The 14,601-nt window shown below is 39.6% G+C and overlaps 2 protein-coding genes across 3 annotated transcripts; both read right to left on the bottom strand.

Annotated features, from left to right (window-relative positions):
- Positions 1-310: 310 nt before the first annotated feature.
- LOC120016480 (basic blue protein-like) lies at positions 311-1,325 on the bottom strand. 2 transcript variants are annotated; one of them, XM_038869274.1, is made up of 3 exons: positions 1,310-1,325; positions 869-1,053; positions 311-774 (listed from the first exon to the last, which is right to left on the bottom strand). In XM_038869274.1, exons 2-3 carry the CDS (start codon positions 1,044-1,046, stop codon positions 575-577), a joined length of 378 nt encoding a protein of 125 aa, XP_038725202.1. In that variant the 5' UTR covers positions 1,047-1,053; positions 1,310-1,325; the 3' UTR covers positions 311-574. The 2 variants fall into 2 exon arrangements, with proteins under 2 accessions (XP_038725202.1, XP_038725201.1); XM_038869273.1 differs by lacking the exon at positions 1,310-1,325 and adding an exon at positions 1,145-1,162.
- Positions 1,326-3,510: 2,185 nt separating this feature from the next.
- LOC120015875 lies at positions 3,511-4,662 on the bottom strand. Its single transcript, XM_038868365.1, has 3 exons — positions 4,573-4,662; positions 4,428-4,447; positions 3,511-4,344 (listed from the first exon to the last, which is right to left on the bottom strand). The coding sequence occupies exon 3, from the start codon at positions 4,314-4,316 to the stop codon at positions 3,897-3,899; it is 420 nt and encodes a 139-aa protein (XP_038724293.1). The 5' UTR covers positions 4,317-4,344; positions 4,428-4,447; positions 4,573-4,662; the 3' UTR covers positions 3,511-3,896.
- Positions 4,663-14,601: the final 9,939 nt, after the last annotated feature.

Genomic DNA, 14,601 nt, shown 5'->3' with positions numbered 1-14,601 from the left:
AACCATAGAATCGGAACGTCAAACTCTTATGATGTCATCCTTTAAACCAGATGTGGAATGTAAATTGTCTATGGCTACCGTCCAATTAAATGTTACGCAAACTTTAATGGGTTCAATTTCATTACCATATTGTAAATTTATGTGTCAATTTTATTGTTTGGAGTTCATCTTTTGAAAAATTTCTTTTTCTATTTACTACAATTCTGATAACTTATCTTTTGTCGTTGTTTTCTCTTACTGTTGAACCGCCACAATTAATACAAAAAAACATTGAGCTGCGGCAACACCCGCCGCGACCATGCTAGTTATATTAACACCCAAACAACAATCACATATTTTTACTATAAAAAGAGCAATTGTAGAAAATTGCTTTCAAAATACTAAGATAAAGGGTACCTCACAAATCCAAAAGCTTCAAAAGCAACAGACAACTATGTATATATTAGATTGCATAGTTTTATTTTTGATCCACCGGACCACAACAACAAAGACACATCAAGCAAACATTAAAAAGTCATGGACTATTATTTTTGACAAAACTAAGTAGCAGCCATGATGATAACTCTTGGACATTCTACACTGCATTTATAGCAATCTTCATTCCAGATTCACAATGCCCAGCAATGTTACACAAGAAGAAGTTCTGTCCCCTCCCCAACCTTATCTGGTCCTTCCCTGATCTATACACTTTTGCTCCTCTAGGAGTCCTGCAGTTGTTGTAACCATCTCTGTCAACCACCACCACATTGTGGATCGTCGAATCATACTTGAATACTGCAACACAGTATCAAACAAATACAACAATGGTAATAATGAGAGTAATCAAGCACAAATAGACAATGAATTAATACATCGCTCGCTCACTCACCGAGCACATCTCCGGCACTAAAGCGCTTTCCTTTTGGCCAATTGTTCACGTTGAAGGACCATCCACGGGCATCTCCGACCGTAAAAGTTGCAGCTTGGACATGCTCAGCATGGAGAATTACACATATCAGTGCTCCAATGAGCAGGATTGTACATGCACTACCTCTTCCCCGAGACATCCTGTAACTAAACAGAGCAAGCAACTAAGTAATTAAACAAGGAAAATGTTAGAGCAAGATAGTTATCGGTGACTGAAAAACAAGAGAACTAGCACTACATTATATAAGATATTGTTCTGGTGCCAGGATTCAGAACATGGAAAATGTGGAACTAGGCCAAACTCAAGATATTGATCATTTAATGGCGTTATCGAGTTAAAACTCAGAAAAGTTGAAAGCTAACAACTCCACGATTGATGAAGTGGGAAATGGTGGTCACATACCTTTTGAAAAGAAACAGTAACCCCCACTTTCGAATGATATGATGGTGGCATAGTCCACGTGAAGATCTGAATCAAGAAAATTTTGGACAGTGTTGTCACGAGGTCTCCATATCTACCACACCCGTGAAGTCTGATTGGTTGCAGAAATCAGTTTTGTATAGAAGGTCATGGTAGCCCCTTTTGTAATCCCTCACGAGTTTGACCATTGTGAAGAGTAACTGTTAAGCAGGACTAGAAGTCTAAAAGCATTAATAAAGCACTAATATGGTTTGTTCAATGGTTACAAAGTCTGTTGATATTCATTATGGGCTTTGAAAAATGCGAGAAGAGATAATGGTATAAAAATATGTTTATGGAGATATTAGTGGCAGCTGCTGAGTTGTAACATGAGAAATACAATTTCAGGAGCACAGAGGGATGTGCAATGGTGTGACTATTGATACGAATCCCACAATACAATTTCAGGAGCACAGAGGGATGTGCAATGGTGTGACTATTGATACGAATCCCACATCGGTTGGGAGTGAGGGTGAAGTGCGGTTTATAAGGGGGCCGCCACCTTCAAATGGTACCAAGGGTTTTCCAAAGGAAAAGGATACCTGCGGGTATATTGGGCCAGGGCCTGTGGGCCTTCGGTTGGGAGTTAAACTGGGGACTCGAAGCCCAGTCCGTCTGTCTGGGGGCGTGGCCCAGGAACTGCTCAGCCCCTTGTGGGCCGGGGTGGGACCCTTGTTATGCTGAGTTGGTGGGCAGTTACTTATCAAGGTATCGGAGCCTAAACTCTGGGCCTTGTGGGGGGAAGATCGTGCTCTTGGGCTTCGGCCTTACCCTTCGGGGCAGCGCTCTGCGGAGTGGCCAGCCATGGAAGTGTCTGTCTAAAGATTGACAGAAGGTCCATGGTGCTTGACCAACGTGGACGTTGGTCTCGAAGGGGGGAGTATTGATACGAATCCCACATCGGTTGGGAGTGAGGGTGAAGTGCGGTTTATAAGGGGGCCGCCACCTTCAAATGGTACCAAGGGTTTTCCAAAGGAAAAGGATACCTGCGGGTATATTGGGCCAGGGCCTGTGGGCCTTCGGTTTGGGAGTTAGGCTGGGGACTCGAAGCCCAGTCCGTCTGTCTGGGGGCGTGGCCCAGGAACTGCTCAGCCCTTGTGGGCCGGGGTGGGACCCTTGTTATGCTGAGTTGGTGGGCAGGTACTTATCAATCTTTAGACAGGCACTTCCATGGGTGGCCACTCCGCAGAGCGCTGCCCCGAAGGGTAAGGCCGAAGCCCAAGAGCACGATCTTCCCCCCACAAGGCCCAGAGTTTAGGCTCCGATACCTTGATAAGTACCTGCCCACCAACTCAGCATAACAAGGGTCCCACCCCGGCCCACAAGGGGCTGAGCAGTTCCTGGGCCACGCCCCCAGACAGACGGACTGGGCTTCGAGTCCCCAGTCTAACTCCCAACCGAAGGCCCACAGGCCCTGGCCCAATATACCCGCAGGTATCCTTTTCCTTTGGAAAACCCTTGGTACCATTTGGAGGTGACGGCCCCCTTATAAACCGCACTTCACCCTCACTCCCAACCGATGTGGGATTCGTATCAATACTCCCCCCTTCGAGACCAACGTCCACGTTGGTCAAGCACCATGGACCTTCTGTCAATCTTTAGACAGGCACTTCCATGGCTGGCCACTCCGCAGAGCGCTGCCCCGAAGGGTAAGGCCGAAACCCAAGAGCACGATCTTTCCCACACAAGGCCCAGAGTTTAGGCTCCGATACCTTGATAAGTACCTGCCCACCAACTCAGCATAACAAGGGTCCCACCCCGGGCCACAAGGGGCTGAGCAGATCCTGGGCCACGCCCCCAGACAGACGGACTGGGCTTCGAGTCCCCAGTCTAACTCCCAATCGAAGGCCCACAGGCCCTGCCCACCAATCTTGATAAGTACCTGCCCACCAACTCAGCATAACAAGGGTCCCACCCCGGCCCACAAGGGGCTGAGCAGTTCCTGGGCCACGCCCCCAGACAGACGGACTGGGCTTCGAGTCCCCAGCCTAACTCCCAAACCGAAGGCCCACAGGCCCTGGCCCAATATACCCGCAGGTATCATTTTCCTTTGGAAAACCCTTGGTACCATTTGAAGGTGGCGGCCCCCTTATAAACCGCACTTCACCCTCACTCCCAACCGATGTGGGATTCGTATCACTCCACCTTCAAGGATATTACACACTCTGTACCCTTTAGTCCATCGTCCAATCTGCTTGAGCTCATCGTCACGACGTCATCCCATGGTGCCTCCACAGAACAGGCATCAGCCCCTGCCTGTAGAATTTGCTAAGATGCAAATTGTAGATCTTAAAGTATATAAATGCAGCTGATTTAAGTTATGCTGGACAACAGAGGACATGCCTTGAAACATCTTTTAGTACTTTCTGAACCATGGATTGATAACATCAGAGTTTATGCTCAGACAAACCATGACTTCTTCTCGACAAAGAAATCTCATCTGCAAACATTTGGTATTTGCCAAAAAAAAATCTGAAAATGGTTATTCTGGTTATGTAGAAAAGGAAAGACAAGCTAGCTTTGAGATCAACTAATCATACAAAACTGCAAAGACTGCGCAACAATAAACATAAAATACACTCAAGCAAAATATAATTCTGCTAAAAGCCACTCTAAAGTTTCTTATTGCAAGTAATAAACGAATTTTAGGTTGTGTGTGCGCATAGTACAGCGGAATTTTTTGAATCGGACAGTATACTGTCCAGTTCATGCCAGTTTTTTTTTTTTTTTTTTTTTTTCTTTTTCTTAAGTGAAATTCACCAATCCTAATTAGTACAGAGAAGTGACGAAGAATAAAACTGGCAAATGCATACCACCTTGTACAGATTAGCATGGGAAATGGCATCCGAAAGACCAGTTGTTGCAGATGTTGCACTCGTGTCGGTTCTGGCAACTGGAGGAAAGGCAGTATCATCAATTGCTTCCCGTGCAGATGCCATTTTATCAGCATGATTCTCAGCTGATATGACCCAACAGAACTATAATATGTAAAAAAATCGGAGAAAATAATGAAAATCCGGCCATCAAACTTATAGGAACGACTGAGAACAAAGATGATTACCTGCTTACCACACATGTGACCTGGTCGAACACACAGACAAAGACGTGTAGAAATGTGAGTACATTTAAACACAATATAACAAAGTTATTTGGAATTTGGACCCAACTAATTTCAACCAAAATGAACTAAAAGTTATTCAACTTACCACACCTCTTTGACCACGCTTGATCCTAGAAGAAAAGTGAAACACAATCAGTGTTTCTCTATCATAGTAATGAAGCAAAAGGCTCTTAAAGATAACAACTAAATGCGTTGCCGATAATTTCGGTTTTGGAGATATTTAAAGTGTTATATGACAAAGCTAATGTGAGTTGAAAAATACGCAAAACATTAATTTACAAGATAGCTTTGCTTCATGCTCATGATCTGCCATATTGCGCTTACCACCTTACGAAAGGACTCCACCCACCAAAGTTGTGTGTTCATTAACAAAAGTAAATTTCATTATGTGATTGGGTCCCGAGGCCAAGGGTTTGAGAGACAGAGGAACAAAGTATAGTTCTTATCAAAAATTTCAACCTTTATGCCTCCCACAAATTGGTCACAACAAGAAGGAAGGGTAAAGTTTGAAAACGAAAATAGCCATTGGACTTCTGTATAATAGGGGTTCATTCAAGTTTCCAAAGTAAAAGCACCTCAAGAAAACATCCAGCTGCATAGCTGCTATCAAGTCCTTGATGGTTCTCTGAACATTAAGAGCATTGCCACCACCAGTGTCTGGTACAAAACTACAGATAAATTCAGCAATGAAGATGTCTCAAACTGTAGTAAAAACACATATTTACATAAAGATTTTGCACTTATAATAAAAGTGGGATCATTATGCTTTCCGAATTTTAAGGCAGAAATTCTTTTGTTGCTTCTTCTGTCAACCCACGATGTCCCCTGGACCATTCTCCAGAGAGACACCCGAAAATATTTTGACAGGCTTCTAAAAACTTGTCCATAGGAGAAGATAGGTGGAATTAATCCCTTGTGATATGTTTTTAAAGTTATAATTACCCGGTTACAATAATGAGAGTTGCATCGTCATAAATGAGACTGGAATTATAGCATAGTTATCAAGGAATTTCATTTTCTGGGCAAGCCGTTGAGTTGAGGGCCCACTCTAATGAAAAGAAGAATACCTATGCCTGAACATTCAAAACATTACAGTATTTATAACTCTTGCAAAGAAAAAGGGCTGATGGCCATGCAGTCTTTGGAAATGTAGCTATAGAAACATGAAGAAAGATTGATATGAAAAAAATTATGCAGGCACTAGAATACTAGAATAAAGCTTCTAGTATCAACAAGGTTTTGAAAATCCCGGTTCTAGTATCAACAAGGTTTGAATCCCAGTTGAACCTTTGAACCATGAACCGAAGAATTTTTCTATTTGATGACCGGTCCGATTTTCAAAACCTTGTTGATAACTGTTGGTGTTAGAGCAACCACAATGATCTTATTTTGTTTCGGCATGGATGGTATATATTGAGGCATGGATTAAAAAGCAAATGTGTTGGGAACAACATGGGGTCATGGACCATTGCCCCATGTTTGCTTATATGATGGGCCCACTTTCACCATACTCAAAAGGGAAATTACATATACAAACAGTTTTTTACTAAGTTCATACGTACATTGTAGGTCTTTGATGGTTATTCATAAATGTTCTTTTTCAGGCAACTTTTTAACTAAAAACAAAAACCAATTCTCTCAGATTTTTAAACATAGATATAGACATTATTTTGTTATGTTAAAACCTATGAAAATATGTCTTTGATAATTCTTTATAGATGCACCTTTATAGATAACCTTTTTACCAGAAACAAATTTGGTTTGACAGTATTATTAATTGGTACGCATTTTTATGTAAATATTTATGCATGCTCACAAACAAATGGAGTAAGTTTGAGAACACACAATTTTTGAGACTATATTTTGCATACTCACATACAAATTTAGTTTGAGATTACACATCTTTATTTCATTTCAATCACATCGATAATTGAGCAATGAAGTAATATCTTGTGGACTCTGAAACAAATAAGACCCCATGACTCAACAGTTCCAATCACTTTAATAATTATTTTTATTGACCACTATACCCCTTCATCACATTTTATAAAAACAACAAATTTACTTACAAAATTTGTTCCAACCTCCAATACTTCCCTTCTCATTTCATATATGAAATAGTATCATTATTGTTAGTATTATGGATAACAACATCAATTTATGGGCTAAAGATCTACGATTATCAAGCTATTCGAGTGAGGTAAAAATGAATGATCAACATGATGTGATGAAAGCAGTATCAGACAATAATGAAGCAAAAACAGATTATACGGAGCAATTTACAATCAATACGGTACAATTAAATATCGTATTATGAAATCTCTTAAATTTGAATGAATACTAATTATTTGATATTTTTAGGTATTTATTTGTCGAGAAGATTCAATTCAGTGGACATGAGCCAGAGGATGTGGGCTAGGATTCGCTTTGACTATAACCAGTTCAAATCAAGGCGAATTCGGTTTGAAACTTAAATTACTCAAGCAATGTGAACAAAGTGGACAATATCACTCAATAAACGCTTCATCCAAATCGACCGGTACTAAAAAATGCAATTGTCCATTTTGTCTAAAAGGAATTAAGTTGAAATCTAAGGATGATTGGATCCTAAGGGTTGTGTGTGGGATCCATAATCATCATGCTGCATATTACATGGAAGGTCATTCATACGTTGGTAGATTATCACATGATGACATGACATTGTTTTCATTGTAGTTAGTGGATCACAATGCATGACGTTTCTTCCTTTGTGGTTTGCTCGACCACCACCCGAAGAACAATGTGTAATACGTCTTGGACATGTTAACCAAAATCACTTTGTGGAGGTATCCTTGGTTCCTAATGCTCTAATGCCTCCTACCATGATTCAATGTGGCACATTCAGGCACCATTGTGCAGCATAATAAGGTAGAAGTTATGAACAAAAGTTTAGAGACTATAGACAAATATGAAATTCATTAATTTTATCCCAACCAACTATAGATTTAGATTCTGATTAGTTTTTTATATGGACTTGTCATACGAGAAAGACAGAGTCAAGGGTCATTGGAATTTTGTCTAAAATAATAATAGTTCGACTGTGAAATGTGGCCTTGTATTATTATTTTGTGTATCAGTTGTTTTTATTATATTCTCCTACGTGTCAACAACTAAACTTTTATATTACATTTTCTTAAATAAATTAAAATAAAATATTTTATATTTCACTCATTTCCTTATATAAAGTTTTACACTAAAATTGTGCCATCTTGATAAGTATTTATACAACTTAAAAAGGTTGTCTTTTATGGCTTATGAGTGCTAGAGACTAATTTAGTTTTTTTTGGAGTAATCAAAGATTAGAGAGGGAGTCACAGTTGATGGAATTGAAATGGCCTAAAAAGTATAAATTAAAACTCATTTTAATGCACATACATTTGTAAAAAGGGCATTGCTATTTACCCTCTATATTGCTTCTTTCACCCCCCACAACTGCTATGAAATGTACCGGTAATTATATCATATCAAAATCAACCAAACATTGCCTTTCACCCTTTTCCGGTTTTTCTTTTGTAATTATGCTATCATTATTAACTTCTCATATATGTGTGTGTGTATATATATATATATTTTGATGCACTCACTCATTTTCATTGGTTTAACTTATAGGATGGCTCTCTTTGCCAAATATTGAACTAAAATACAGACAAATAACATTTCAATACTCAAACAAATTATATAAATTACAACACCATGATTTCAGGAGGAAATATAGAACGTTTACACTTAATAAATGCTTTTAGTTGTTGTGTGTATGGCGTAACCTATGCAGCTGCGCAATCGTATCTGTATCTAAACCATTGAATCATAATGGGAGGCATCGGGTAACCATTTGTCAAGGCAACTTGGACAAAATGATTATTGTTAACGAACCCGATAGTATTAATAACGTGTTCATATGGCGGTGGAGGCATTGATCGCAGTGGCAAAAATGTCAAGCATTGTTCAGAACTAAGGAGATGCAATATGACACTGTATCCTGAAGCAATCAAATGACCCATGTCTAGCATTGTCATCCAGTTCTAAAGTGGTGCTGGTCTATTGGATTCCTAGAAGTTTAGTGAGTTGTAAATGGAACATGCCTGACCATAACCACCAAATAGATCAACATACTTTGCCCAAAATGTTCTCAACTCGTCAATTGAGTTTTGTAGAACATTTACCCATGCATCCTCGCCAAAACCAAGTAATCTAGCAATATCCCGAAAGTCACAATTTTCATCAGCTCTTACATCTTTTACGAACATAATGTAAGGTGGGAATTGACTAAGATATACATGCTCATAGGCAGTTGACCTCGATCTTGAAATCCTTTGCGTAGGAAGTGGTGGAATGTTGTAAAGAGATGAACAACTGTATCTACCTAGTTCCTGAGAATAATAAAAATCTTGCTGATCGAACTCGAATGCAAAAGCATCGCCACTAGTAGATCTGTCGACTTTCTTCTTTGAGGATGGGAGAACTGATGAATAACTGTGTCTACCTGGATTTTGAGAATGATTCAAATCATGCTGAACAAAATCGAATACGTACTGATTACAACGAGTTGATTTGTCTACTTTCTTCTTTGAGGAGGGGCGTCCACGAATATTTGTCTTAACAATTGGCTGAAAAAGAGCAGTTATTGATGGATTAATTATCTCCCTCAACTTCCTTTGTAGACTGACTTTACCAGGCCTTGATTGATGCTTAAAATGTTCAGTGAACATTTGTAACTCAACACTACAATCGATATCATCATTGATAGGTGAAACACTTGGCAATAAGTTAAGTTTTTTCCAAAACTTATCATTGCAAGCAAGTGGTATAGGACGATCTTCATTCGTGTATATTGCAAGCTCGTGTGCACATGGTAGTCCATTAGTTGTACGAAGTTTACATCTGTAATGTCTTCTCCAACAACTTTAGACAGTTCAAATTTCAACCAAATCAGATTCAACGCATCCATTGAGACAAAACCCTATAATTCTCATAATAGGCCTGCTTTGAATCGATGTTGGACAATATTTTTGCTTTTCTCCAACTTAGCTTTTATTGCTGTGAATTGACCTTGGATGAGTTGATAAATAGACGACATTGCTGACTCCAAGTCTGATTGAGGTGTGCCCAAGTATCGTTTCAACTTCAAATGCTAATGCGAATGAGGAATCTTCAGGTGGTGATGTTGAGGGTTCTTCCTAGGTCTGCTTCTTTCTAGCAGAAGATGTTTTCAAATGGTTAATGCTTTGACTCCATGTCCTTTTTTCCAGCATGGTGACCTGATATCCCGAAGATGCTTGAGGCCGAGGAGGTCGAATGCTTTTGAACAAAAGGAACCTTGTGATAAGCCGTGGGAAAAATAACTTTCCTACCCTTGTTGGCTTCTTCTCGACAAAAGATTTGGCTTTGAAAATTGTGGCCAGATAGATCTTCCCAATGTCAAACCAATGCCCTTTATATATAGAGTATAAAACTGACAAGAATTTTCCCCGTCGTTCTTGCTCATGGCCAATAGGACACAGGTTCTCCCTGATAGCATCATCCAACAATCACATCTTTGATGGCAAGTAGTTTCGGCGTGTAGCATTGTTGTGTTTATTCCTCTTTTCTCTACACATATCATCAATCATTTCTTGCTTTGATGCAAAGATCGATTGTCGAAATCCAATGGTCTTATCATATGCTGGTGGATACCCTAAGCAGCAACACAGATCTGTTGTTGTAAATTGAACTGTCACACCAGCTATAATAACCTGGTAAATCGGTTGATCCCTAGTCCGCTCACTTCGTGGTAGCTCGATGAGAGTGTGATAGAAAGAATGAATGATTTGAGGATACACCAGTAAATTATCTTCTGGATCTGGATCTACTAGAAACAACAAGGAATGCTCCCTCAGGTAGTGCATCGCCCATCTGTTAATGATTTCTCGTTGTATCTTTTTATCAATTCTACACTCAGAAATGATTTCAACTTCGTTGAATAATGCAAGCTTGGATTGCGATTTTGATGCGATGGTGCATGGGCGTCTCGGCATATTTCCTGATCTCTGTTAGAGAGAAAAAACACACTCCCAAAAAAAAATTATTTGAGATGAAGATGAATCGAGAATAATAAAGAAAAGCGTACTACAAATATGGAAGAAATTTGGGGTGCCTGTCACATCACCAGTCTATTTACTGTCATGCTCTGCTGTTCATTTCCACGCTTGATGAGGACCAATGTACTTTTGTTTTTTAAATAGATAATAATAGTATTAACTAAAAAATTAAAATGGGAAAGAAATATGGGTTGCCTCCCATAAGCGCTGTATTTATCGTCTGGGCATGACAGAGTGATCCCAACACTCAATTACCTGGGTCTTGGCGAGGAATGTTGGACACTGTTGTGTCATAATTAGCTTCCAAATAAGGTTTGAGGCGATGACCGTTAACCTTGAACTCATTTCCTGTCTCCAAGTTTTTAATGTCAACAGCTCCATGGGGATATGCGCGAACAACTTGAAATGGGCCATACCATCTTGAACGTAACTTCCCTGGAAAAAGTTTGAGACGAGAGTTAAACAAAAGTACCTTTTGACCAGGAGAAAATTCTTTCATTGCGATGTGCTGATCATGGTATCTTTTTGTCTTTTCCTTGTAAATCCTTGCATTTTCATATGCCTCGTCACGTAGCTCGGCAAGTTCATTGAGCTGCAGTTTCCTCTTCTCACCAGCTGCATCGTAATCAAAATTCAACCTTTTTAATTGGAGTTTTATCTACAGTGCGATATGCCCAAAGAGCATCATTCAATTTTATACTCCAATCAGTTCTTTTGATATTCATAGTCTTCTCCAAAATTCTTTTAATTTCTCGGTTAGAAATCTCAGCTTGTCCACTGGTTTGAGGATGATAAGCAGTGCCAATCTTATGCGTGATATTGTACTTGGCAAGAAGTGTAGACACACTCCTGTTCAGAAAATGCTTCCCTTCATCGCTAATTATAGCACGTGGAGTGCCATATCTTGGAAATATTACACCCTGAAGTAACCGAATTACCACCTCACTTTTGTTGGTTGGGCTTGCAACAGCTTCAACCTATTTGGAGACGTAGTCTACTGCCACTAGTATATATTCATTCCCATGATACTTGGGAATTGGCCCCATGAAATCTATTCTCCAAACATGAAAGATTTCAACTACCAAAATATTGTTGAGTGGCATTTCATTCCTACGAGAAATGTTGTCAAGTTTCTGATAATTTTCATAGGTGGAACAAAAAATATGGGCATCCTTGTGAAGAGTTGGCCTATAGAACCTTGATTGTAAAATCTTTGCAGAAGTTCTATGGGAAGCAAAGTGACCACCACAAGCGAATGTATGACAGAATTGTAAAATACTCCGTTGTTCTTCCTGTGGCACACACCTCTAAATGATTTGATCAGCACAATGCTTGTATAAGTAAGGCTCGTCCTATAAATAATGCTTGGCTGTGGAGAAAAATTTATTCCGCTGTTGGTGAGTCCAGTTTTTGGGAATAACACCGTTTGCAAGTTAATTGGCAATATCAGCATACTAAGGTATCTCAATTTGTACGGAGAAAAGCTATTCATCCGAAAAAATTTCATTCAATGGAAGTTTCGTCTTCCCACCATCATTTGCTTGTACAATACGAGAAAGATGATCTGCTACAACATTTTCTGCTCCTTTTTTTATCTCTTATCTCCAAATCAAATTCTTTGAGTAATAACACTCAGCAAATCAATCTCGGCTTTGAAGCTTTCTTTGACAGCAAATATTTGAGAGCCGTGTGATCGCTATAGACAATCACCTTGGATCCAATCAGGTATGATCAGAATTTCTCCAATGCAAAAACTACTGCCAACAGTTCCTTTTCTGTTGTTGAGTAATTAAGTTGGGCATCATTGAGAGTACGAATTGCATAATAAATGACATGTGGTAGCTTGTCGACTCTTTGGCCCAATACAGCTCCAATTGCATAGTCACTGGCATCACACATGAGCTCGAATGGTAAACTCCAATCTGGTGCCATCATGATAGGTGCAGATGTAAGTAATTGCTTCAATTTGCTGAATGCTTGCAAATACTCGTCATCAAAGTGGAAAGTGCCATCGTTAGAGAGCAAATTGCACAATGGCCTGGAAATCTTCGAGAAGTTTTTGATGAAACGACAATAGAACCCCGCATGTCTGAGAAAAGATCGCACACCTCTTACAGAAGTGGGAGGTGGCAATCTAGAAATAACTTCAATTTTTGCTTTGTCAACAACAATCCCCTTCTCGGAAATAAGATGACCAAGAATAATACCTTCGTGAACCATAAAATAGCATTTCTCCCAATTAAGCACCAAATTAGTCCTCTGGCATCTCTCCAGAATCAAGGCAAGATTGCACAGGCAGGTATCAAAAGATGATCCGAACACGAAGAAATCATCCATAAATACTTCAATGATGTGGCCCACCATGTCAGAGAATATACTTGTCATGCATCGTTGAAACGTTGCTGGTGCATTGCAAAGCCCAAATGGCATTCTTCTGTATGCAAATGTCCCAAACGGACATGTGAAAGTTGTTTTCTCTTGATCCTCCGGTGTGATCACAATTTGATTATAGCCAGAGTAGCCATCAAGAAAGTAATAATAGGAATGGCCTGCCAGTCTTTCCAGTACCTGATCAAGAAAAGGTAAAGGAAAGTGATCCTTTCTTGTGGTAGAATTTAGCTTCCAATAATCAATATAAACACGCACCCTGTCTGTTTTCTTGTTGGAATGAGCTTATTGTTTTCATTAGTAATCACCATGATTCCCGATTTCTTGGGAAGCACTTGAACAAGACTGACCCATTGGCTATCGAAAATAGGATAGATGACTCCTACATCCAACAACTTCAATATTTCAAATCAAACTACCTCCTTCATCGATGGATTGAGGCGTCTTTGTGCTTCAGTGAGGATTTTGAATCATCTTCCAGCAAAAATTCGGTGCATGCACATAGTAGGACGTATGCCTTTGATGTCAACAATGGACCACACAATAACACTTTTGTATTGTCGTAGCACCCGCAAGAGACTTTCTTCCTCAGAATCAATGAGATTAGCAGCTACAATGACAGGTAACGCTTCTTCAACACCAAGATAAACATACTTCAAATGCTCCAGAAGTTGTTTCAAATCTAACTTTGGTGGAGATTCAATAGAAGGAACCACTTTTGGAAGTGGAGGACCGAGAGCTTCAAATGTACGGATGCACCTATGATTCACCGGTTGTTGTGCTTGCAAGTATACACAAAATTCTGCAACTTCACCATCTTCTTCAACTTGCAGTTCAGGAAACGCAAGGCAAGTTGCCAAATGGTCAGTAGATTGATGCTCCAAAAATGATTCATAAATTGAGCCATCAAAACCTTCAATGTTGAAACACTTCCCTATATCTGAAGGATGTCGAGTAGCTTCAAACAGATTAAATTCCACCGTTTGTCCTTGCACAGTCATGGACAAACAACCCTTTTGTACATCCATAATGGTTCCTACAGTGGCTAAGAAAGCCCTCCCCAAAATGATTGGTATGTTTCTGTCTTCCTCCATGGCTTGCAACTGAGGTTGGTTTTCTGCTCTGGTGTGAACTTCATACACACCTTTTGGAAGCTTTACCCCTTGCTTTACTCTAGATGAAAATTGTTGAGAATTTTCATTTAAAGTTTCAAATAGTTCAAAAGTTTATTCACTGCTTTTCTCCATTAATATGCCTCCACAAGCTGAGTCTACAATGCTTGTGTTTGTTGAGTTGAGTCCTTCATAAAAAGCTTGAACTTGATCATCTTGTGACAAGTTGTGGTGTGGGCACTTGAGTAATAGTTGTTTAATGTTATCCCAAGTTTCATAAAATAAGTCCCCATCTTTTTGCTGCCATGTTTGAATTTCCCTTCTTAATTGCTTTGTCTTCTGGGCTGGGAAAAATTTCTTCGAGAATTTTGTTACCATTTCTCCCATGTAGTGATCGATCCTGGGTTCAAAGAGTTGAACCACAGTTTCGCATTGTCTTTGAGAGAAAATGGAAACAACATGAGTCGTACTTCTTCCGACGTCAAACCCTGAACAGAT

The sequence above is a fragment of the Tripterygium wilfordii genome, chromosome 15 (assembly GCF_013401445.1).
Source record: "Tripterygium wilfordii isolate XIE 37 chromosome 15, ASM1340144v1, whole genome shotgun sequence".
NCBI classification, from domain to species: domain Eukaryota; kingdom Viridiplantae; phylum Streptophyta; class Magnoliopsida; order Celastrales; family Celastraceae; genus Tripterygium; species Tripterygium wilfordii.
This window is presented reverse-complemented; position numbering and strand designations above follow the sequence as displayed.